This window comes from Semicossyphus pulcher, unplaced genomic scaffold, assembly GCF_022749685.1.
Source record: "Semicossyphus pulcher isolate SPU_LCO1_2020_fin unplaced genomic scaffold, fSemPul1.0.p SCAF_22, whole genome shotgun sequence".
Taxonomy (NCBI): Eukaryota; Metazoa; Chordata; class Actinopteri; order Labriformes; family Labridae; genus Semicossyphus; species Semicossyphus pulcher.
The window spans coordinates 9,709,283-9,736,298 of NW_027211696.1; the positions used below are offsets into that span (position 1 = coordinate 9,709,283).

A 27,016-nucleotide genomic window follows, 5' to 3' on the forward strand; every position below is an offset into this window, starting at 1 on the left:
AAGAAATAAAAAATTAAAAAGTTATTAGCATTGGACTGAGTCCAGCGGCCCGCCGAGTCCACGGGCAGGACTGAGCGGGCCGCTGGCGAACTGGGAGGTACCAAATAAGACAGTTTTTGATCATAATACTTAAAACATAAAAATACTACATTTATTATTACACAGGTAGAACTACAGAGGCTTAGCAGTCTTGAATAACTCAGGTGCAGAACATACACAAAAATCTACCACTTCGTATTTTTCTTCATAACAAGATGCAACATCAAATTTCCAAAAATCACACATTCACAATCTTTGAACATTTTCAGTATGAAAACAGAACAGAAAAAAGAGGGACAAGTTTCCTGCAACACTGATGACAGGAAAACAATAATTTTTATATAAGTATATATATATGAAACATATATATTTTAAATTAACAGTCAAATATATGAGCATATATACATAGTTTTACAAGGTAGCAAAGGCAAAAAAGCTATTTGCAACATCCCCCTAAATCCTATCATATCAGATAATTGTAATAAATTATCCGTGACATTTCCATTTGAAAAAAAACAAAACATCTTAAAACTACAAGTTAAAAGTCTGTCAAAATATTAGAGAACCCATCTTTGTTTCAAAAAGTGAAATAAGATATTGCACCTTCTTGTTTTTAAACCAGAGTACAATAAAATGACAATGAAAAACAGCATACAATGCACAACAGGAATTAAATTAGAACTATTGCCACTGGCGGACATTAATCCTTAAGTTTTTAAGCTTTGTAACAAAAATACATTTCCTGTAACAAAACATCACAGTTTCATTTCACTGAATTATGTAAAAGGAAAACATTTTAACACACTCTTTTTAAACATCTCATGACAATGTGACAAAAGGGGTATTCAAGACTGCTAAGCACATAACCATGGTTTCATCTCAACAAAACTAGAAAAAATAGATCATATTGCCGTTTGAAATGTTACAACTTTTGGGTTCATTTTGGCGGTACAATCGGAGTCAGAGACAGGAAAATATAGCAAAAACGAAACAGCTCTCTCAAGTCCAAAAAGGGATCCCAGATACTGTCTATCCAAAATAACAGTGTACACAAGCATTTAGTAACAAATAAATGTTCCTGATTTTAGAAATATTACTTTATCATATAAGTCATTCTACAGCTAGTGTTTCTCACTAAGAAAAAAAGTCTTCAAGGCGTTGCAAATCTAGAACTCCCCCTCTGTTAAAAAAGGGTTGTCTTCATCCTCTCAGTGATTCAAGTCTTTCACCAGGCGGCTTCTCTAATGATCCTGTAGAGAAAGAAAAAAACAGTCTGTTAATCACTTTACATTTACACAAAACACAGCAGGTCACAGGGGCGCCTCACATTTTAAAATCACATGACGTTAAGTTGTTTCTTTGAATTCAACCAGGGTTCCCACTCTTTTTAAGAAATCATTTTCCAGGAGTTTTCGGGGCAGCACTTGCTCTCAAATATATCATTTACCGGTAGGCCTAGTACTGACACATTTAACCCCAGTTTTATTCCTCCTTATTTTGATGATGCAGGGTTCACAATGAAGTGTCTCAAGCCCCTTTTACACTGCCAGTTCAAGGCGGGATTATTACACCTGTCTAGAGATAGACTGATATGGTTTTTTCAGGGCCGATATTGATTATTAGTAGTCAAGGAGGCCGATAACCGATATTTGGAGCTGATATTCATTTGCAGTAAAAGTGAAAATATTGGCGTCAAAACTTTGAATAATACAAACTCCAACACTTAACTTTGTTTAAATGCCTTTAAGCATATGTTTATTAAACAAACAAACAAAAGGCGCAGGGAGTTCCCAGGGTCAGCAGCATCTCTTACAAAGTTAACTGAAAATTTAAATAAATGAATAAATAACTTCCTGAAGTTTTATAAAGTAAATAAAACAAAGTTAAATAAAATTTGCAAAGAAATGAACTCTTATCGGCCGTCAGATTTATAAAAAAAAAAAAAAAAAAAAAAGGCTGATGCCGATATGTGTCAATATGCGTCAATATTGGCGCCGATAATCGGCCCAGCCAATAATCGGTCTATCCCTACACCTGTCATGTTCTGTCTTCTGTGTACAACGCACGGAGGCGCAATGATGGAGCGAAGTCGTTCATTAAGCCTACATCTATCCAAGTTACACCTGAAAGGTCATAGCAATGGATTGAAAAAACAAAAGATTATAAAATTCAAGTGTCTTACTTTTCTATCGTCTTTCAGTTGGTTAGAAAGCGTCTAAAGGCGGCGATCTTACATCACTCGCAGGACTCGATTTTGAATGCGACAGCTCTGGGTATCTCTGACTGGAGTTGAAGCGGCTAACTTGTGCTGAGCGTGGGGCTAAATTAAATTGAAATATTCCAGGATAACGTAAATTTATTTCCAGGATATTTGGTCATTTTAATCAACTTCCAGGTGTTTCCAGGACTGGAAAACTAGTCTCTAAATTTCCAGATTTTCCAGGTTTTCAAGGATGCGTGGGAACCCTGATTTAATTTTAACAAAACCAACCCATAGATACCGTGCAGTAGAGATCCATTAAATCATCAATGACTGTGTTAACACGCACAAAATAACCTTGTTTTTCAAATCGATCAAATTTTATTTGTAAAGCTCCAAATCATAACCAAAGTTATCTGAAGACACTTTACAATATTATTTAGAGAGACCCAACATGAAACCACCATGAGCAGCACTGTGCAACATTTGGCAGCAGCAGCAGCGAGGACAACCTTTTTACCATTATACTATGGTTTATTAAATTAATATTCCTGTTTATTTAGCTTATCTTAATTAACAAAATCAAAACCGAAAATGCCGTTTACATTACTGGTATAAATCCAGATTTTAGTCATATTTAGATACGCTTAGGAATACGTTTCGGGTGACATGACAAGACTGGTTTAGATCCGTGGTTTTCAACTGGTGGGTCGCGCAGCTGTTTTCACTGGGGCGCAGATTTGTGCGTGAAAAAAAGAAAGTTGTGGCAAAAAGCCTGTGCTGCGCTTTTATTTTGAAGGACATGGCGTGCGTGCAGTAGTAGTGTAGTTTATTCACACTGCAGGTATTCATTAATAATCTCAGCTACAGTTACATTCTTGAGACTTGATGAGCCCTGATGTAGTTGCATTTATGTTGCACTATTTCTGTTGACAAAAGGCGGTTAATGTAATGACTTGTAGAGGGAATATGTTCCTCTGATGCGCTGCCACTTGGTCATTTCGCAAGACTGTTACTGAGGCCAGACCAGCTGATTTAGATGATATTTTAATGGACCAAAACGGGTGAAAATCGTCCAATGAACTGAAACTAACCATTGTTTTCATTCATTTTTGACTATTTCCTATTGTGGTTTTGTCTTTAGAAAGTCTACTACAATGTATCATGACACAATTTAAAAACCAATGAAAACTGATTAAAGACAAAGAAAAGCAACAAATCCTCACACTTCAGGCACTGACCGACAGAGCGGCTGCAGTTTTAGCTTTAAAAATGAGGAAGTAGTTGCAGTGGGCTCGGGGCTGTCAGCCAGGCTGCTGAAGTAAGAATGTTTTATTTTGTTTGTTTTTTAAAGTGGTTTGTTGACAATAAGAAACAAACACACGCAGCCCCCTCGTGTCAGCTCTGTACTGCGGCTCTCACCTGAAGGCCCGGGGCTTGTGTCTGCTGTGCGCCCTGGTTGAAGTAGGCCATCGGCTGTCTGTAGAAGTCAGCCACCCAGGCGCTGTAGTCCGGATTAGAGGTCTGCTGAGATCCAGGACCAGCTGACTGACCTGAGAAGACAAAGTGTGGAAGAAAGATGAGACATGTATGACAGCTCTAATTCATCCTGCTGTGTGTTTGTCGTTCTAAAAAATTAAATACTTTGACATGAACTCACCCCAAGCTTTGTTGTATTCAGGAGCAGTGCTCTGGGCTTGGTTTTGCTGACCTGTGAACAAACAGACACATGACCGTTTACACAGCTCCTATCAGAAGAAGTTACAGCTTTTGTCTCTATGACAGTTTTAAAGAGCACGTTTGAGACTTGGATCTTGAACGTAAACTAAAGCGGGCGCTGAGATGATCTCTTTCTCTCTGAGTGACACTTGCCTAGCTTTTTATAATACTGCTCCCAGTCCATCTGGCTCGTCTGGGATCCATTGTGACCTGAAACCAGACACAGATAACACACCACCAGAGTTACTGAGAGTGGGCTTTCCTGTTCCCCTTTTCACCTTCTGCTCTCATCTGCAAATCTGCTTTATAATGATTCCCATCGACAGCAAATTTTAAATCTGTCCGAGCAGGAAGGAGGCGGTTAGCCACAGGGAGGGAGGCGCAACCAACTCACCCCAGCCTGCAGAAGAGTTCTGCATGAACTCGCCTGGCTGTGCGTTCAGGGACACATTTATGGGGCGACAATGAATTCAGAGGAGGAAAGTTAAAGGGCCAGTTCACTGATTTTCAAAACGCGACATCTGGCGGAGGCCAGGGAGCTCGCTAAACTACACTTCCTCAATCTATGACGCCCGCCTCCGATGTCTCGTTCAAAATTGTCAGGTTTGAAATGTAGACTGCAGAAGATCCACCGGTATATTCTCATCGTATTTCGGATTCTGTACCGCTCTGAGCCATTACCTACAGCGAAAATGTCTGCAGCGTCTCCCGCTGGGCCGTTCCTTTCAGAGGGAGGGGCGCAATGCACGCTGGGTGTTGTAGGAATGTAGAATGGGTAAAACCACGAGCTGTTTGTACGAGTTTCTCCACAGCTATGGCGCCAATTTCAAATATTATTGCTTCTATTGATTACAGAGAACACCATCCTCTCATTGTGTCAGAACCTGAGTGAATTATCTAGCTGGGGATTATTCAGGTAGCTTAAACCCTGAAAATAAACTGCCTGTGATGAAGACAAACCTTCTAGACTAGGTCGTTAAGATTTAAAGGATATGACCCATTCAAAGATACTCAACCCAAGTTGTTAAATAAACGTATATGTTTTACTCACTGTGGTCCTGTTGGCCTTGAGGCTGCCATATCTGAAAGGTCGTACCCCATCCTCCTCCTCCTCCTCCTCCTCCTCCTCCTCCACCACCTCCTCCAGTCATGAACGTCTGAGGCCCACTTATGTAAAATGAACACAATTCAACGTGAAAACCTTCATAATGTAATATTCATGTTTGTTGCACTTTATCAGCTCAGGTTTGATGACATGGAGTCATCAGAGAGTCAGAGAGAAGTTGAGCCTTACTGCTGAGGAGGAGTGGTTGGTCCTTGGTTGTAGGGATTCATACCAAAGCTGCTGTTGCCCCCCATCCCCGGGCCCTAGAGCGGAGAAAGAGAAGAGGAGGCGAGTGAGAGACCACACTTGTGTTTAAAGCGAGCCAACAGGCAAGGTCGAAGGTCAGGGCCGGCCGCTGATGCACTCCATTAAGTCCATTTGATGGATTCTTCATGTTTAACCTCTGGTGACATCCTGCCGGCCACCAGGACCACAGCAACCAGCCGCACCCCAGCAGCTCCCCGCATTGACATGTGCGCTCATGAATATCAGGCCAGACAATAGAGTGTAAGGGAGGGCTGCGGCCAGACCACCTACCCCAATTCTCTCATCGATCAGCTGGCGGGCCTTTTCCAACTGCTGAGGGGTGCCTCGGATGGAGAAGATGCGCACGTTGGGGTCGGTGTTGGGCGGCGGGTTTCTCTGGAGCTCCACGTGGGCACGAGACTGCTCTTTGATGTTCTTGATGGTTTCTCCACCTGGAAAAACAGCGACAGGGAACATTTAACTCAGGCTGCGAGTCGGCAACTTCTGTTACGATTAAGCTGATTATTATTCAGACAATTTTAGGATGAAACTTTTAAATCGAGCAAATAAAGAGCAATCCTGCAGCCCGAGCTAATGACCTCAAATTTATTGTTTTTGTTGACCTGCTTTCATAAAAGATATTTGGTTAAAATCTGCAGGAAATGTTTGTTGAAAATGGCCTCGATAATTAGACAGTCATCAAAATAATTGCAACCTCTTTTTCTGTTGAGCTTCAAACAGATTAATCAGCTTTAATGGATCAGCGTCAATAGTTTAAGGTGTAAATAATACAGTCCCAGGCTGATCTTTGCAGGCGAGATGCATGTCAGTTAACTGCATTTTAAAACCCCTTTAAAACCTTTCTGTGAGGCCGCTTCAAACTATGCGTTCACCTTTTAAAACTAACGTGCCGACCTGGGGTGCAAGTAAGATAGAAAGCAGGGGTTTCTTTATAAAGCTAACTTTACCAAATAGCTTCTGTCCTAAAGATCGCATCCCCATGAGTGCCATAAAGATGAGACAAATGCTGATCAAAAGCTACTCTGATATCTCAAAACTAAAACACCTGATAACTAAGCAACACGGACGCCTGACGTCAGCCGAAGTCTGTTATTAAATGTAATTAACAGACAGTTTCTTGGCCCTTCACCTCGCCTGTAATCACACAGAGCCTGCTGGAGAGACGGGGACGATTGTTCCTGACTGAAGTGGTGTGATCGTGCTACCTTACGAAGACTCTGGCATGTGTCTCACCACTTATCTGCCATTCTGTTCTAACATCCATGCAAATCAGGAAACAAAAGGAGACATCTCCTGCACACCTCCCCCCCTCCCCGGCATCAGATGCCAGCTTCCCGACGTGTGGGGAGAGCAATTACACCAGCGGGGAGAAATGAAACATAGCTGGCAGGAGAAAGGGGCCAAAATTGAAGCGTATCCTCCTTCTGGGATATCGTTTGTCTCTTTTACCCTTTTCATTCTTGACTCTGTGTTGTCCTCTGTGATGAGAGGAGGGAGTGAACCAGGGAGGAGGGGGGGGCACATAGCCGCTATCCCCCCCCTCCTCCCTCCACAATGCCCATCTGAACGAAAAAGGCTGAGGGTGCTTCCCGGGGGGACACCGGGGCTGTCCCAACATCAATTACACATTTGTTCACTTGTGGCTGACACTCGGATGACCCTGGCTGACCCCCGAATGAAAACGCTCATCAAAAACCTCTCCCCTCCCGCGGCCTATTCCTCGCTGCCAACAGACTGCACATGGGCCATTAACCCATTGTCAACCAAATGAAACTTCTGCCTTAATGAAGCCATTATGAGCTCTTCTAGTCAGACAGCAGAGAGCAATGAAGACCCTGACCATTCATTTCATGGACTGGGCTGTAGTGAGGACAGATAATACGGGCCTTATTAATGAGACTGGTTTAGTGAGCTGGAGAAAAGGAGGGGACACAAAAGTGCAACTGGTGCCGGCATTCAAGGCGAAGCCGGGGGACTGGTTAGCTGCTGGTGGGGACAAACTCTCAGGCCTCAGGGGGAAAGAGCACCAACAGAATGTGAAACACTGACAGCAGATTTATAGAAATATTATGTTGAAACAGTGTTTTAATTATGTGAATTAATCTAAATAAATTTGCCCTCAAAGACAATTTTGGTTCTCTTTTATTCTGCTCCAATCTAAGAGTTACTCTCGCTAACAGACTGGAAGGAAAATTGACTGAAGCTGTTTGTGTTTGATTTATTTTCATTGTGATAATTCTTATAAGTTTGCTCAAGAGATGAAATGAGATTCATTTCTACATTCAAGATTTTAAACTGAATATTTTGGGATGTTTGGCTTCTTGGACAGAAGAAAAAAGACATGATTTTACGTTGGGATTGAGAAATTGTCGAGACATTTTATACAAAAAAAAAAAAAGGTGATATATTCTAAAAAAGACAATATGTTGCATAGCTACTCTGCTGTACTGCTTATTATTATTGGCACTAAATTACTATTTGAAAAAAGATTTAAAGCCTTTATCGGCAATCAAAATGAGGATTTCTGATGCACTGAAATGATGGCCGATAAGATGCTGTCATCATGCTCACATCTGCCCATCACTATTCAGATGATTCATCCACTACACTGGGTGGGTTAAACCCAACCCTATGCGCCTTCCATATGTTACATAAAAATTATGTTGTAAACTAAGTTAAAGAGGTTTTATTTTGTGTTCATTTTATAAAGGAGGCTATTTTAAAACTGCATCAGCCTGTGAGTCATCACAATGGGAGCAGGCAGGAGAGGACTGGAGGAGAGACTTGGTGGTCTCTGCAGTTAGGTGACAAAACCGTAGACATATAGCGGCATGAACATCGACAAAGAGACTAAATTAAAATATCAGCATACAGGGTGTGAAATATTTAATATCACACATCCCTACTTAAAAAGCATAACGTATAAAGCGACTGAATCTAAGCACTTCACAATTTGCCTCTTCCTTAAGTTTTACTTTGTTTCCATTTGCATAAAAGCACTAATCTACATATTAAAAAAAACACATTTTTATCAAAGTTAAGCATACGTTAGTTAGATTTAAGGCCATTTTAAGTCATTTGAATCATCATGAAACAGGGAAAGTTCAGTCTTAACCTGAGAAGCACTTTGACAAAGAAATCCTAACTCAAGAATCTCTTACTAGAACTTTCCAGATCTTTCAAACACACATTTTAAACTTTCAACAGTGCAAACTACAAGCGACTGAAAGCTCTAAAAACCTTCTAAGTTGACCTTTAAGTTTGAACTTTATAGGTTAAAAATATAGTGAGTAAAGTTGTGAGATGCTTATATCGGCTCTTGCAGAGAGCAGGTTTGTGGGTGGCTTGATTCATCAAGTAGTGTGTGTGTGTGTGTGTGTGTGTGTGTGTGTGAGTGTGTGTGTAGGGGGTCAAAACAGAGGGGCAATGGGCTGCATATGGCATCGTAAAGATATTAATCACCGCACCCTTTAAGGGACGGCTGACAGCACCCAGACCCACCGCCATCTCCACCATATTGGCCCACTTCATATGCTAATGCGGAGAGAGGGGGACGCTACGCCCAGGTTTATTTGTTTCCCTCGGCCCACTACATGCACAAAAGCCACTTGACATTTCTATTGCCATGTTTTTATCTTAGGTAAAGAGGCCCCCTCCGACCCCGCCCACCGCTGCACGCACACACACACACACACACCAAGGCCACATGCATGCACACACACTACACACACACACACTCACGGCTCCTTCCAATGCAATGGTCAATGACTTTTAAATAGCTGGCAATAGAGTGGGCATGAATAGCCAATAAGCTAATTCCTCCTATTCATTCCCTCGCTGCACTCTATTGGGCTGAAAGACCCTCATTAGATGCCAGGCAGCCTTCCACATGATTGAGGGCTGTTATTATGCACCTTTAACAATTAATGTCACATTACACGCATTATCCCCGTCATTAAGCCCTTAGTGAAGCCAATGAATGCCACTTGTGCTGTATACATGAGCCCCGGAGGGAGAATAGGAGGGTGGTCACTCACCCCCTCTTCTCATAAGTTTCACGCAGAGGCAGCAAACCACACGGCATTCAGTTATTAAAGGGGGAAAAGGCAATCTGCTGAGTGCGATATACTCTTAATAAAACTGCTCATATTGATGATCTCTGTTGATCTTTTAAGGAAACAAGGGGACTAAAACTTGGGGACAATTTAAGGGCAAAAAAGCTGATTTATCCAGACGCACACACATTACCCTGCAACTTTTAAACAGACACTTCTTAGTTACACACACAAAACACGACTAAACAAGTTCTACTGGTCAATTAAAAACTCAAAGCCTGATCCTTACCTTTGCCAATCACCAGTCCACACTTGTCAGCAGGTACTGCGTACGTCACCTCCTGCAGGCCTCCAGGTCCTCCCATGTTGCAGTCACTTCGCCCCCGACGTCCCATCATACCTCCGAAACCATCTCGCTCCTACAGCAAGGAAACCAGGAGGAAAGAAAACATCTAATTACATGTTTACATAAAACACAAGAGGTTTTAACATCTTTTAATTTAGCCGGAAGTGGTATTTACGTTCTGAATTGCTCCCAATTTCTCATTTAGAGATATTTACATGTTAAGAAATTTGTGCACATTCAGTTTTATTTCTCAAAGTAATTGCTATGTTGGGCTGCAACATCTTCTCTATAGTGTTACTATTACTTTGCAGGCTATTAGGTTAGGTTACTGCAGGGGTCTCCATCCCTGCCCCTGGAGAGCTACCTTCCTGCATGTTTTACCTTTCAACCAACTGAAGCGTCTCAGTTGGTTGATAACAAGCAGATCATTCGAATCAGGTGTGTTAGAGTACGGAGAAACCTAAAACATGCAGGAAGGTAGCTCTCCAGGAGCAGGGTTGGAGACCCCTGGGTAACTGTATCTGTATCTGTATCTGTATCTGTAGGTAGATTTGGTTTGCAGTGAGTGAATCTGTCTCCTTTTACACGCACACAATAGACAGCACAAAACAGACTTGTAAAACATGATACATAAAGAGTAGCCCTAAGTAATAACCAGATAAAAGATATACCATCAGTATAAAAACAGTTAAATAAAAGCAAGAAAGATTATTTGTCATTGCAACATTTATTCCGCTTTGTTTTCTCTAACAGAGGTCATCAGACGGGACAAAGCGGGAGCACGCACCTGAGCAGTTTGCACCAGTTCGTTGATGAGGTGGACCGCGTGGTGGCAGTGGTCGGGCTGGCCCATCACCTGAGCAACTCTGTCGGGACTGACTCCGTCATCTGGACGACAGACACAAAAAATACAAAGTGTTAGCTGCTCTAAAAATGCATACATATTTACCTTTGTGATTAGACAGTGTGTGGTGAATCAGTAGGAAAAACTTTTGGATCCTCACGCTACACTTAAACCATCAGGTGCCCATACATCACCGTAGCAACACAAGATGAATTTATCGTATGTAAACAGGCCATATTGAGCTGCTTGTTTTATTCCCTACAGTAGCTCTTGTTTTCTTTAGTTTGTGGTTATGAAACCAGATTTAGTCATCTGTTAATCTCAGGTCTCTTTCTTTCTTCTCACCTTGTTTGAACTGGATCCTGACTCCTGCATCGTTCTGGATCTTCTTGATCATCTCTCCGTTCCTGCCGATGATGATGCCGACGGCAAATCTGGGCACAACCACCTGGACGAGGATTACGAAGCAAAGAATTAAAACAAATACATTTAAAAAAATAATCTTATTTAAATTGAATTAATTATCTTAGCATCCAAAAGCTCTCACATCCAAACTGCTTCCCCCCATTTTGGAGCCAAACTCTGCCCTGCCGACCCTGAAGTCTCCCTGGTCTTTGTCTCGGATGAGCTTCACCACGAGTTCGCGGGCTTGCTATAAACAAGGTCAAAAAACACACCAGGCTCTTTATGAAAACATATTGACAAAAGAGTAGAAGACTAAAGGCGTAAAATGTGTAAAATTGAGTGTAAACTGGAAAGATGGAGTCACACACTGAGCTCTTCAGAGACCGACCTGCACTTTGTGGGGATCCCCAGTGATTCTCAGGGGCTTGTCTGCTCCGGTGGGCATGGGGTCATCCTGAATCATTATCATCTGCACTCCTGTTCTCTCCTGCAGGGGTACAATCACACGGGAGCAAAAACACACATCAGAGAGTTACCTGGGGCCGAAAACACGGTCCACTCTGAAGGGGAGAAATTGTGCCACGACTCAAAGAGCAGGTTTTATTTTCTGATGGGATGTTGACAAAACTGTACCAGGAGGTGAACACTTATTTATAAAGGAGCCTGATATTATTTAAAAAGGTCTTTGGAAATGCAGCTTGAGCAGAAAGAAAATTCTACAATAAATCCAGCATCATTGAAAATGAACACTTCTATTTGATACAGAAAGAAATCCTTAATCATCAAAGGAATATTCAAAGCAAAATTTGAGAGATTATTTTTCAAATTATTTTTGTGGCTTTTCTCGGCAGGCCGGGAGTCAAGCCTGCGATCAGTGCATCGAGGGCTGTAGCCCCTGTACACGCCGTGCCTGCTCTACCAGCTGAGCTAAACCAGCGCCCCTGATGCTCATAATTATAGGTGAAATATACAACACACTTCTTATGTAATTACTCACTACAGGAGAGGAGACGATGAAGCATACTATGTTAAAAGTTTATGTTGTTTGTGAAATAATACTCAGTTAATACTAGGGATCGACCGATTATCAGCCGGGCCGATTATCAGGCGCCGATATTTGGCATTTTGACGCATATCGGCATCGGCCATTTTTTTTTTATCCGACGGCCGATAAGAGTGCAGAGTGCTCACACACGGCGGAGAGGAGAAAAAGTTCATTTCTTTGCAAATTTTATTTTACTTTGTTTTATTTACTTTAGAAAACTTCAGGAAGTTATTTATTTATTTAAATTTTCAGTTAACTTTATAAGAGATGCTGCTGACCCTGGGAACTCTCTGCGCTTTTTGTTTGTTTGTTTAATAAACATTTGCTTAAAGGCATTTAAACAAAGTTAAGTGTTGGAGTTTGTATTATTCAAAATTTTGACGCCAATATTTTCACTTTTACTGCAAATGAACATCGGCTCCAAATATCGGCCTCCTTGACTGCTAATAATCGGTATCGGTATCGGCCCTGAAAAAAACGTATCGGTCTATCTAGTTAATACGAGAGTCAATGCCTCGACACTGGTTCCAGGACCCTTACTGGTCGGGATCCTATGCTATATAAGAGGGTTCGGGACTCTGTGGTTATGCCCCAGAGGATTCACACCTATGTTATAGAGGTTACAGGTTCTCATTTTGCATTCTGCCTTAAACTTTATGTTTGTGAGATGGTGGCGTTCCGTCGGTACTCCATCGATGTGTGGAGAAACGGAACCCAGACAGCGATAATGACAGGGCAGCAAAATATTCTCAGGAACCGGAAAACACCTGGAACACAGGCTTTTCAGGATCGGGTGACCGAGTTGGGAAAGGTTGCTGCATAGGAAAGAACGTCATAAAAGGTACAAGGTACATGCTTTGATAAATACTCCAGAGTAGAGTATGGTGGAAGCAACTGAATCACAGGTACTTTTAGGCGGATATGTTGCTTCACCTGTACTTATAATGTATTTGTTATTTGAGTTATTTTTCTTTATGTTTCTAAAAAGTCACATTGTTGATGTATTATTTACCCCTCCTGTTCTTGGGGTTACATGGTGTGGGTAGGGCGCAGTATAGTATATAATGTGTATTTGTACATCGATTGTTTTGCATAATGAAAAATAAAAATTGCAAGTCATAAAAGGGGGTTCAGGTCTGTTTGTTATTATGCGTAATACTCTATAATACTATGTTGATCAAAAGACAAACACTCTTGCGCTGTGCGAGCGGCAGCAGTGAGCTTCAGGCAGCAGAGCAAAGGAAAGATGGACATAAGAGCTGTCAACGAACATACTAAATATGTAGTAAAAAACAGATATTCGGTTCATCTCTACCGCGGCTGTCTTGAGAGCTCTCATGTGTCCACTGTGTCCTCGCGCGCACTCTCTTGGTTACGGAGCATCATTAAACACACCACGTCACTTTAAAGTTAATTATTTACAAATAGTGTAGCTGAAACGAGCTAAAACAACAACCGTGTGTTGTGCGGTAATGATGGCGAAGAATTCAAATCTACACCCGACAGAGGAGAGAGAGATCGTCACCCCCAGCATAACAGATCGGTGTGGGTTTGTGGAGATCTTAAAAAGACATGTTTATGATTAAATAAACATACCTGTCAGAGCACAACTCGCTTAGAACGCTGAATGTCCACTCTACCGTAAGCTAATTATTTTATTTGTTTAGCAATGTAGGAAGCCGATGTTGATCTTATAAAAAGTCATGTTTATGTTTACATAAATAAATCTTTGCAGGCAAGTTTGTCTCTCGTTGTATTGGTACGTCCTCTTACAAACATATTACGCAAAAACCAATGTGTTTTTCTAGAAGGAATAATCGAACAGCATTTTTGACAGCACTAATGAATACTGTGTTCACTAAGGTGAAAAAGAAGCTAAAAGAAAATTAATATAAGGGCTAAACTTAGCAGCACCTCTTCTGTGTGGGCCTCCTTTATTCTTGCTGTGGACCAGGACGACAAAAAGAATAATCTGTTAAGTACAGCATGATTTTTTCAGTGATAAAAGAATCATGCTCTTACTTATTTTCTAACCGGATCCAATTGTGAACCAGGTTATCGGGGAGTAGTCTCATTGTTTCGTGGCTAACATTATTTAAGCACGAAATTCTTATTCTGCTGCATTTGCTTATTAGAAATTGGACACAAAAGTGTGCATGAGGCTTAAGGACTATTGGAGTATAACAGACACTGAGGACCAGAGCTTAACTTGTGACCCATTCACAAGACGTATATATTTGCTATCAGTCCCCAATGTGCGTCTTGAAATGGGGGGAAAAGAGGGTTTAGGTACGCTGCTCCTGCCACTAGGAATCTGCTGCAGGAGGATTTGGGTCTAAGAGCGGATTTCTTTAAATCTTTTTAAAAGCAGATTGAAGGCACTGGAGGAAGGTGCATCAGGTTGTACATGCGTTGACTAATGACTCCAAGCTATGTGACCCTGGATAGTTCTGTGTTTAATGCGTGAAACTCGTGTTAAATAACAGATCTTAACATCCGTGTCCAACTCTCTACAAACACTTCTCCTGTATGTATACATGCAGTGTGGTCTACCAGCAGACCTGCAGTTGTTTGATGGTCTCTCCTCCTTTGCCGATGACCAGGCCGACTTTGTTGGCGGGGATGAGGATCTGTTGGATCGAGCTGTTGCCGTCCATGTCGCTGTGGAAGCCGGGGCCGTACCGACACTGCTCCACGATCTCACTCAGCAGCCTCTTGGCCTGCCTGCAGGGGGCGGAGCGAGGAACAACAAACACATCCGTCACCACAGTTACAGACTCCACAGCGAAGCGTTTGTGTCGCATTTTTCTCTGTCCAATGTGAAAGAGGGTTTTCAGGTGATTCAGTGACTGATTAAGAGGAGATGTGAAAGGAGATCCGAGTTCGCGCCCTCTGTGTCGCAACAATGGGGCACACTTTCCAAATGGTCTGTGCGGTTTCAGTAAATCTGTCAAAGTTGAGAGGTGACACTTACTCAATGTTCTCCGGGCTCCCGGTCAGCGTGCAGGGCCTGTCCAACATGCCTCCACTGTCTGCAACAAAGGAAGCACAACAAATAAAGATACTACTCTCACATACACAAGAATGGTGGGATGTATAAACTGATTTAAGGAGTCGTAATGTTACCAAAAAAGTGTTGGATATATTTTTTGCAATGAGTTTAGGAAATGAGGGGAAAGATGGGGACAGGCTGGGCGATGTGGCCAAAGTCCTAGATCACCCTATAGGATTTTCGATAACTAAAAATATCACAATATAGCTTTTTCCTGGTAATTGTAGTCTATATGAAATAACCACATGGTAAAGCCTATTTTTGGATAATCCTGTGTGAATTCAATACTTTGTCAAATAAAAAGTATTTTCTTATTTTATTAAGTCATGCAGGGCTTTCCACTAACATATTGAGCCAAAGGGAAAAAGTAGCCAGAATTAGGCGAATTAGGCCTGTATGTTTTAGCCCACTCTGTCCTGGGCGATATGACGATGTATATCGTCAAAACAATATGAAAAAGTCTATCGTATGCGTTTTTTTCTATTTCGTCTCCATCGTGATGTCGCAAAACCAGCGGCTGCAACTGAGCGTGACGGCTGGGTACATGTCGACTGGCTGCTGTGGCTTCAGCTGGGCTGATCAGCCCCGTCTTTCTACACGGGTTTTACCTTAAAGGTCATTAACAATTCGAATATGTTGGCTTTATTAAACTCATTAAGATTTATTATATACAGGAAATAATGAAGAGGCATCTGCTCAACCGTAAATAAATAAAATATTTACATTTATCACTCCCTTCACTTCACCTGGCTGTTGCCATGTCCAGGCTAGTTTCGGGTCTTTGTTTTACAGGTTTCGGGGGTTGGTCTGATTTACATTAGAAATGGGACCTTAATTAACACACAGCGAAAACAACTGTATGAGCCGAGAGGGAGAGAGAGAGAGAGAGAGCTAGGGTGGGAGAGAGAGCGATCGCAATGGAGTTGTTATTTAATTCTTTTTTTTTTTACTAACAATGTAAGTTATGAGCTACGTGACACTTATGACTACGTTTTATTTCAAAGAAACAGGAACCGTAATGAGTAGCCCTGTGAAATGTAAATAATAAAGTTTAAAAAAATAAGACAAAGGAGGTGCCCTGGAAACGCTTCAAAATAAAAGGACTGAACAAACGAGTGGAGACAGAAAGGTAGATCGAGCTTTTACTTTGAAAAATCACACCGGAAGTGTTACTTTCTATGCTTTTGACATTCTCTACAGAAAGAGATGCTAATATTGCCGTCAGAGATTAATGCATTACATTTCCATATCGAAGGCTAGGGCTGCATTTTATTATTTAAGTTTGCACTAAAGTTCTCGAAAAAATAAGAAAACACTCTAATATTCTGGCTACTTTTTCCCTTTGGCTCAATATGTTAGTGGAAAGCCCGCACGACTCAATAAAATGAGAAAATACTTTAATTTGTCAAGTATTTAATTCACACAGGATTATCCAAAAATAGGCTTTACCATGTGGTTATTTCCGATAGACTTATGTTAAATTACCAGAGAACTATCTATATCGTGATATACATCGTTATCAAAATATGAAAACTCCTACATTGTGATATAGCATTTTTTCCATATCGCCCAGCATTAGATGGTAATCTGCAAGAGAAATAAAGAAGATCCTGTGATAATAATGATCCCCTAATGATTCTGACCCAACGTTGACAGATGATCCCTCTGCACTCTGCACTGTAAGAGCAACAGGCTTCAGCAAAAACAGTACAGCTACAGTACTGCCTACTATTTATAATGCATCTTTTGTAATTTTGTAATATTTGTAATTCTCTGCTGTAACAGGGAAGTTTAGGCTATAAAAAAAAGGTAGTTCATTGATTTGTTCATTCATTAAGCCCATAAACGTCTGTGTGGCGTATTGGGAAAACTTTCGTGCTTACTGTGCAGGCGTCACTTTGCTGCCACCGGTGTTTTCTGAAGCGGCACGTTGAAGCGATGACCGCTCTCTGTGCAGTAAAATACAATTCTCCTTGTCTTCAATTCTTTAGCTAATCTCTATCAAACACTGCAGTCTGCTCTCCGCCTTAGAACGTAAAGCCTTGTCAAAATGACAAAAAAATTGCCCAGCCCGAGTTCCAGGTGCAAAAATCTGTACTTTTCCATAAAGTTGTATTAACTGCAGTAATGTTGTATAACATTTGACCTTATTGTACATGTATTTCTGTGAAAGTCAGGAGGACGAAAAGGTGGAATGTCTCGTTTTATATCTAAAGAAGTTCTTTCTTTGACATAAAAAGTGCACTTTTGATCCAGACATCCTTTCTGATAAGCAGTACGTGGGAAGAGATAAAACTAAAATCAGTTTTCATAGAGTCAAATATATTCATTGTAAGGATGCACGATATTGGATTTTTTGCCGATATCTGACATGCTGATATTTTACAACTCATGTAGCCGATTACCGATACCGATATTTTTTTCCCGCACACCTAATTGCAGAGATCATCAACTCTCTTCTGTATTGGAATTAGCGTACAGTATAATGGTGATACTCTTATCACATTTGTTACAACGGTCGGGGTGACGGGTCTTGAGATGGTGAATCAAGTTTGTAGTGTTGAAAGACTTTGCCTTGGCTCCTCCTCGCATCACCGAAGCTGAGCAGTCATTGCAAATAGCACTTTTGCTTTCTATTTCGGACACTTTGAAAAACTTCCACACCACGGACATTTTGGCTTCTAACTCTCTCATGCTGCAGGTAGACACACGTGACATCATCACGCTGCGCCGCGCAGGTCTTCTTCGCGCCGGGGACATTGCACCGAGGTCGGGCATTTAATCAAGTATGCAGCAGCCCATTATTTTATCGGTTAATTATATCGGCGTGTTGGCCATTTTTAAGCCAATATGGGTCGATACCGATAACGTGCCGATAATATCTGGCATCCCTAATTCATTGTTATTGCTATATCAGGGACTTAAAGTAGGTGTTGCTAGTACTTTTACTTGTCCTGTACCTGATATTTGGTAGGTCAAATCATTTCTTAAAATGTAATTGATATTACTTTTGAAAGGGGAAAGTCAGAAACTCCAAACTTACCTGAAGCGATCTGGATCTTACAACCTGATTCCAGCTGAATTCTTGAGATCTGCTCGCCTCCCTTTCCAATGACTGCAGAGGAGGAGGGGCAGAGAAAGGGACAGTTTTAAGCCCCTTTGATTTTAGACAGCAGCCTCGGGCAGTGACCCAAAAACTGAGTAGAACATCAATACTGATGATTACATGTCAAACATTAATACGGACTATAATGAACTAAAGCGCTACTTACTGAATCCCACCATCTTATCAGGCACTTTGAAGTCTTCTGTCGCAAGAGCCCTGGGAGAGATTAGCACATGATCAATAACTCTGCACAAAGGCAAGAAAATCACATTTAAAACTGGACCATCCTTTCTTTAAACCAACTTGTGCACATGCAAATATAGAGTTAGAATGATTTTAACGGCAGCTATCGATTATAGTCATTATTTCATTAATAGTTTTGTTCTTTAAAATTTCATTTTCAGATCGCTTCTTTTGTCTGTTCAACGTTTTAAATCTCGATGATGTTTAGTTTGAGTCATAAAAGAGAAAAGAAAACAAGCAAATATTCACATCTGAGAAAGTGGAACCAGTACATTTTGCTTAAAATATGATTTAACGTAATGATCTCCAAGATTTTAATGTAAATTAATGTCTGTTAAGTCACTATCTATCGCCGAATGAGGTAACACAATGGTGACTGAGCCTATGGCCCACTGATGCAAGTCTTTGCGTTTGCAGTATATAGTATTATTACAGACTGGGTGTCGGAACAAATAAGCAGCGCCCAGTTAGTGACGCGTTTTCCATCATCCAGCAGTGGTTGGTCTGCCAGAGAGGGTAGGCGGAGCTAAGCGGCTGCTTTTACGGTCTCTGTTCAGCCATAGTAGATTACTGTTTACTTTACAACACTTGTAAACAAACAAAAGATCAATGACTACAGATTCAACTTCAAATTTGGCGCTCAGATGAAGGCAAACTGTCTGAAAAGGAAAGCGACTGTCGACAAGAAACCAGAGCCAACCGTGGACGTCACACATGTGACACTGTCTGGATTTATGGGAAGTGTGCTCCTATAATTACCGGTTATTGCCACAGGTGCCTTTGAGATTATAACTTTAAATCTCAAAAGATATTTGGTTTGAATGGTAAAAGATAAAAGAAAACCTGCAAACGTTCACATCTGAGTAACTGGAACCAGAACATTTTTGCTTAAGAAAAAAATACTAAAACATTTGACAGGTACTTAAAATTGTTGCTTTTCAGAAATTCTTATAATAGATGTATTTTTTTAAGAATTTTTTAAGCAAAGTGCCGACATTTGCTGGTTCAAGCTTCTGAAATAAAACTGTATTGTTTCCTTTTTTAATCATTTAAAATCATGAGTATCTTTGTTATCTTAGCCGGAAAAAATATTGTCAATATTTTTTCTGATATTTAATAGAACAAATAATTGTGTAATGGACTAAGAACCGCAGTCTCTAACAGCATCTAGCAAAGAATTGATGCCCATCTAGAAATGTGATGCCTCATTAATCACATGGAGAATCTTTGAAAGTAACTTTTATGGTCGAATTAAAAAAATAAAGCGATCTCAAAAGCACAAAGTAAAGACAAAGTAAAGAGTGAAGTACATTAAAATGAATAAAATCAGAAGTGTGACGAAGCTCTGCTCACCTTTGATGTACCATTGCACCGAGGTGGTTCCCTACTGAGAGAAGTGAGAGAAACCCAATTAACATGCGAGAGATAATCTGACATCATGGTTAAAAAATAAATAATAATTCAAATCTAAAGTGAGAGCTGACGAAGCAGCAAAAAGAGAAAGACTGAGTCAGAGCTGGAGGGGACGGGAGCAGATGGATGTGGTCCTGCCAATCCTCCGCCGCTCGTGTCTGACCCTCAGCGGGGGACTTTCACCGGCATGGTAATCAGGCCTGTGAGCGTTTTGAGTGAGTGTTTCAATCAGAGCCGAGAGGCAGCAGCCGGGTCAGTGGCTGCTGGTCATGAATTGAATTTTGACAGGTAGCACCGAGCAAAGGGTCCTGCAGGGTCAGCGGAGGATGTGCTGCCATGGACGTGAACACCTGAGTTGATATCTAGCAGCTTCAATCAATTTTATGGTCGTTTGCACTGATTTCACTTCTTCTGGAAATGCACCGGGGTTAACGCCTGAGAAAGGAACAGCTATGAATATAAAACAGGAGGTGTACCGAATTCATCCAAGGACAAGGCTGCAGGATAAAATGTGCATGCCTCAAGTCTGTTTGTATATATCTGATCATTCAGAGCGGTTAGCTACAGATACCGGTCCCGTTCTGTCCCTCCATACTGTGGGACAACCTTGACTGAGGAAATCTGAGGACAAATTGTTGCAAACAATAACAGCGCGTCAAACAAACCTAATCCAGAATTGCATACAATTTATCTATCCATGCATTCAGGGCTGAGCTATCATACAAACAACTGTGACAAGATAAGAGGAGGACGGGATAAATGACTCCTGTTTCCACTTCATGGATATGAAATGGATCAAATCTTTGTTATGTGTGCAGGAAACGCCGAGATCGAGTGACACTTTTCACTACACTGCAGTGTCGGATATTTAATACTCTGAGCAAACATGGAAATAAAACACCCCGGCTCTCACTTCAGAGTACAGTGGTTGGCCTACATGGCTCCACATGTGGTGCACAGACGACAGAATTATAAATGGTGACATTTGCATTGACTAATAAAGCTGCTTTATGTTACAATAGTGGAGAAATAGAGCTGCTGACACCAACATTTTTTCAGGTCATTTAGGCTTAAAAAGCTACATTGTCAACTTGTTGTTAATAGCAGCCCTATGGAGCAATGTTTTATGAATGAAATCCCTGTTTTGGTTGATCTCAGGCCTGCCCAAGAGGGTGCACATGCACACTGAGGAGCATGTGCACAATGGTGTAATGGTACATGTGATTTCTCCTGAATGATTCGGTGCAGGACGCTCAGATTCTATGGGACCACCTTGGTATCTGCGCCCTGTGACCCAGTGTAGCCTTTTTATTTCTACTAACTCGATCTGTGGAAAATAAGTTGTAGAGCTCGAGTATTACCAGAGAAGATTTGGCCGTGCACATGTCGTCTTTCAGCTGTGTTAACCCGATTATGGCCACCAAAAATTACATGTCTGCTACAGCCACAAAGTTTGACCCCGTGACCCTTCCACAAACAACCCGGTTTCTTCAGACTTGTATAAGTAAACGCTGATGTTCGTACTTTTAAACTCCTGCAGCTCCACCAGCTTGAGCAGGTGAAGCAGACACACTTGTGCAACAACTATATTGCTATTTTGGTTTCCCCAGTGAAAAAGTTTCATTTTTTTTGTGCCTTTGCGTAGCTCCCACTTGTGCTGCAAATGGCCCGTACAGCCTCACCAGGGCTGGAAATTGCGACCATTTTTGGTTGCCCGAAATTTAACCTGTGCGACGTTAAAATATATTTGGGAGCATTTGTGCGAGTGCAAATAATTGTTGTGGTGCAACCTTTTTTTCCCTCATAAAATAAATAAATAAAAATGGATGCCAACGATGCAGTTTCATTATGGATCTCTTCTGATGTTCATAGAGAAGTTGCATCACTAAGTCCTGAACAAAAATGAATTATGACGTCCAAAAATAGCACTCAAGTACTCATGCCCACTAAAGTCTATAAACATACTGCGAAAACTGTGGCAAACCAGCCCTCAGCCTCAGACAGAGCGGTTGTGAATGTATATTAGTATATATCAAAACAGTCGTGCAGAAATGGTATGTAGAGTATTGCGTGTGTTGAAGGCTTACCTCCGTTGTCTAATGAACGTTTTTGGCCTCCAAAGCCGTAGAGGGAGGGGTCAAGAACCGGAGAGGAACTGTTCATGTTGGGCATCGGGTCTCCTCCCATCTTGGCTGCCATCTAGAGACACGTAACATTAAGACAGATTGAATAAAAGGTGGAAGGTGGATATGTGGAATAATCTCTTTGAGCACAGATATCTTTTGAAAAACAACCCGTCATGATAAGTACGAGACACTTTTCTTCTTGCTTTCCTAAAAGCTTCAAGTTCCCCGTGCAGTTGGGCCTTGACGTGGACATCTGTTGCTGGGGGTGTTATCTTTTTGACAGCAGAAAACTGCACTTTGTGCAATATTGCGATACAGCATGTTTAGACAACTGACGCTGGTGCTTTCCTTGAAACATCCATCATGTGCCAGCTGAGCTCACCAATTCTTTTTATGCTACACTGACAAATGACAGATTTTAACGGCACATGGCAATTCTTCAACAGACCGCCGGTAGATGAGCTGCCTCGGAGTTACGGGCAGGTGTAAGAGCAACCTAAAACTACTACCAGCTGAACACACATCCAGCTCCTTTTTCAAGCTTAAAATACAGGCTGACGATCCTGTTTGGAGAAGCAAGAGGACACATGGAGGTAGACAAAAAATAAAAGATATCGTAGGGCCAAATCATACATTTTCCATCACAGTTTCAAAATGTCACAGTGATCTTAACACCATTTTAATTGTCCTGATGTGGTCGGTCGATATCAAAGTGGTGCTTGTTAAATTTAAAAAGCTGTAGTTTGTCAGTTTTATATTATACTATATTGTATTATTGTACGTCATGTTTTTGTGTCACTGTAGATTTTCTCTTTTTTTTGTGGGGGGATGTTCAATGATGCAATATATACGGACCCAAGGATCAATACAATACTGTGTAAGGTTACATTAAGTGCCTCGCTTTGAAAAATACAAACATGTTTTTTCTACAAACTGACTCAAATATTAACGGGGTGGTTTATGCTAATTCCAAGCTTCATATTTCACTCTGATACCTGTGGAGTAGCTTAGCATAATTTACAGTTTCAAAATTTTTTCACACTGGTGCTCTGTGCAGGCCCTCATAAAGCCTCTGCCTGAAACAACTCCTACAGCTCTGTTCCTAGATACCACACCCCTATAAGCCCACTTTCTTCTGATTGGCCAGCTCGCCGAAGCCTAATGAGGCTGCACTTTGTGATGTCACAAAGTGCAGCGTGTAGAAAAAAAACTGTGTGGAACCTGGCATTCACAGCAGCCTGCAGACTGAGCCGAGAAGCCTGGGGATTACTCCAACATACTTTTACCTACAGATTTGAAACTTCATCCACGTTTAATATGGACATTCAACATTGTAACATTATATATATATATGTCTTCAAATGTAAACCAGCATAATAACCCCTCTTTAAATGTTGTCACAGAAGCAGCTGTTCAAGTCTAAAAGGAGGCAAAAATGTAATTCAAATAAAAAAAAAATTCAGATCAATAAGTTTTACAAATTTGTAGCCATTTTTTGGTACTTGACCATTTAACAGTTTAAAGTCCCTGTAACAAAAACGTATTGACATTTAATTAGTGAGTTTGCTTCTGCAGAGCAAAATCAAGACATGACGGGCCCTAGAAACGATCACTGGCCAACCCAGTAAGACGTTTCCCTTCATCTCCCCTTTAATGATGTCAAGTTTCCAGCCCCTACATACACCTTCATAAAGATCGCACTCTTTTGCTTTACAGCTTTGTAATCTCCTATGACCTAACGCTAGAGTTCTGCAGCAATCGATAGTAAGTCTTCACTAACTGTATTTCACTCCCCGTTAATCTGCCACCTCTCCTTCCTCACAAAAGTATAGAATTTCAGAAAATTACACTAAATTGACATCTGTGCCTGACTGGAATTTTTTCACAATATGAAAAATAGTGACGGCAATTAGAGTCTTCCATCACCTTCGGGTATGATTATCTACTTCAAGGCCCACTGGTGGAAGTGAGAGGGGTGAGATGGAAATAAGCAGGCAGAGAAGGAAGCAGGTGTGGGGTTGCTGTTTTCCATGACAGCACTACAGCTACGCATTTAAAGCAGTCTGAAAAGAGTTTTAGTTGAAGGCTAAACTCAGGAGAATGCTTCAACTTTGGGTGAAATTAGTGGTTTTTTGAGTTTTGTTTCACTACAGACATTCAGTTTTGACATATTGTGTTTGTTGTTATATTTGCGTTATGCATCATAAACTTCACCAAGTATGAATATAAATGCCAATTAAAACGGATCAAAGCACTTGAGAGAGGTATAAAAACCTGAATGTACTTTAAGTTTCCGATTAACATGAGCACACCACATATGATTACAGATGAATGTGCTTGCATATAAATAAATTGGCTGCGAAAGATGTCCTGCAGTAGTTCACAATCACGCTGCCTGTTGGATTTTGTGGCAAAGTCTCGGCTACAAAATGTGTATCCTACAGAAGAAACCCCTGGGTGTCCACTGAGGCCTCTGGGTAAACACAACTATGGACTGTACTGGACTCACTTCATGAACGCAAACTACTAGAGCGAGTCAGGCTCAGTCAGGCTTAATAAGGTACGTCTATAAAATGTGCTTAAATGTCTGATTTTAAAAATAAGAATGAAACTATGTGACATGTGATCACATGAGAACATAGTTTATATTTAGGTCCAAGAACACGTTGTTCAATGGGCTCTGTGGCAAGACTGTTTCATCAATGATCGAAACTATTCACGTCTTTAACTCAGTGAGGTTCATATTCTACAAGAATTGTTTGTTTTTATCCGTTAACATAGGGTTAATGTGGTTATTTCTAGGATCAAGATGTGTGTATTTAGTGACGCTAATTGCAACACAGGCCAAAAGGAGGCAGAGCACAGTAATTATTAAATGGGAAACCTACTGCAGAAGTCAACATCTGTTGATTAAGGCGTAAGAGTTTTAACACCTTTGTTTTCTCTGATAATTGTTTAATAAAAAAACAAAAAGCAGGCGTTAATATGAAGAAAATTGAAAGGTAATTTTAAGCTCATGCACAGCTTAAAGATTTAAATGTCAGTCCTTTTCACTTGCTGCTCTCTGAGTGAGGAGAAGCAGGTGACCGCTATAACTGCAACTGTGGGAACTAACACCACACACACACACCCCCACACCCCCAGCCTAAAGAAGAATTAGAACAAGTCGTCCACTTCCTATCTCTCTGCCTAATGTCACATATGTCATATGATAGCGCGGCAAAAAACAATACGACTTCCCTTTTCTATGAAGCACACTGGGGCACGTGTTTACACACTGGAACACGCAAATACACGATTTCACATCAGCCACACACACAACGTGGCATACAAAAATGGGTTTCATAAGAGTTAATATGTGATATATTCTGATGTTTGTCTTTCACAATAACATCACTGTATATTGCCTTTTACAATTAATAACCCACTATCAAATCCCTTGTTAGATATCTAGGGACGGGCATTGCAAGTTAGTCAAGGCTATAAATGCTGCAGTGTGTGGCATCAGTTTGCTTGCTTTATACTTGTCCCTATACAAATAAAGATTAAATAAATATTGTGTTCTGAAGGGAAAATGTGAAACCTCTTACGGTGAACAGTTTAAGAGTGAACGTTGTGGGCTAGGTGTGACCTTACATATAGGAAAGTAGAGGAAGGAGGGGTTTTATGGAGGTGTTTTATGGTACTTGACATGCCATGTTTTATCTGTTAGTATTCAAATTAGACTAAGGGTACCTATGTTTTCAAATTAACTGAAAATTAGTATTAAACTTTGTATCTGTATATGCAAATATATGATTGTATCTCATACCAATTAAGGTATCAAAACATGCAGGGACACACTATTAGTTCATACTAAGGCTATAAACAACATAGGGGAAAGCTCAACTGGTATGACTAAAGTCCAATTTACACACTATTCAGGGCAGTTACTGGTGTACTAATCTATCACAGCAATAAGACAGCTCTACATTTGACCAATTCAATGGTAACCTTACTACACTGACCATCTAAAACTATAGTCTATCTAAACTAAGCAAAAAGGCTCTAAACATGGGAGCAGGTAGATGCAGGTTGTTTTTCTTAGGTGATAATTTATCCGGTATTTTCCGGGCAGTAATGGAAAAATCCAAGTGTGCTCAACAGGAGGAGTGGAGGGGGGCTTGTTTGACCAGATGACGTTACATTACATGGCATGGCCTTACTCCAACGCTGCCTGTTGGGACACATAGTACCATACATGCTAGCTAGCTAGCACCAGCTCTACAAGCTTACTCGCATGTATTATCGCGAGCAAAATACGCCACAGGTTAAATATCCAAGCTTAGTATGAAGCTAAGGACGGGGGAAGGAGGTTTCAACGCTAGTGTTGCATGTGGTTGCTTGTTGAGGTCTCAGTTAGTCTCTTTAACTGGGGCAATGAGCAGTTAAGCTAACTTCAAAACTAGCATGCTAACTTTCTGACAGCGTGTCACACACCGAGGCTATCCAGGCTTCGGGTCTAAACTTAATATAAGCTTCAGTCACGTTGTGAGTCGAGCTGCGAGGTACCAAATGTGTGATAGTAAGTTAGCTAGCTAAGCTAACTGCAACTTCTGTGACTTGACAACAGGTTGCAGAGTGTCGGCTTAACTTACTAAAGTTGCACAAACTTCGACATTATCAGAGGCCTTCGCGTTCTGCGTTGGACACGACTATCCTCGTCGTTTTGACAGTTAAAACAGTGTACGTGAACGCCTCTTCATCCAGTGTAAACTCTAATCTCTCCTCTCAGCTCTCTCTGCTACTTATCGTTAGCCTGCTAGCTTGCTGGGTACATGAGGAGTGTTTGTAGTAGGGGGGTCTGGGGTGCCCCGACCAAAAGTCCAGCCCTGCTCCGCATTCAAACACGCTGTTTGTGGTCCGAAAGCACTACACTCGTGTTCGCTGAAGAGCATTTTACCTGTCGGACCCGGCGTATCGTGTCTGCGAAGTCATCTTTCGTTCCGGGCTGAGCCACCGAGGCCTGTCCCTGAACCAGCTCCGCCATCATCATCATCCGCCTCGGCAGC

General features: G+C 41.2%; 1 protein-coding gene across 3 annotated transcripts; it reads right to left on the minus strand.

Moving 5' to 3' along the window:
• Positions 1-129: 129 nt before the first annotated feature.
• Positions 130-27,016, minus strand: fubp3 (far upstream element (FUSE) binding protein 3). 3 transcript variants are annotated; one of them, XM_069673558.1, is made up of 19 exons: positions 26,908-27,016; positions 21,927-22,038; positions 19,780-19,810; positions 18,350-18,399; positions 18,121-18,192; positions 15,000-15,057; positions 14,587-14,749; positions 11,369-11,467; positions 11,123-11,227; positions 10,921-11,023; positions 10,519-10,619; positions 9,675-9,804; positions 5,601-5,761; positions 5,253-5,326; positions 5,010-5,125; positions 4,112-4,168; positions 3,900-3,950; positions 3,662-3,792; positions 130-1,289 (listed from the first exon to the last, which is right to left on the minus strand). In XM_069673558.1, exons 1-19 carry the CDS (start codon positions 27,001-27,003, stop codon positions 1,281-1,283), a joined length of 1,719 nt encoding a protein of 572 aa, XP_069529659.1. In that variant the 5' UTR covers positions 27,004-27,016; the 3' UTR covers positions 130-1,280. The 3 variants fall into 3 exon arrangements, with proteins under 3 accessions (XP_069529659.1, XP_069529658.1, XP_069529660.1); XM_069673557.1 differs by having other exon boundaries at positions 19,780-19,813; XM_069673559.1 differs by lacking the exon at positions 4,112-4,168 and having other exon boundaries at positions 19,780-19,813.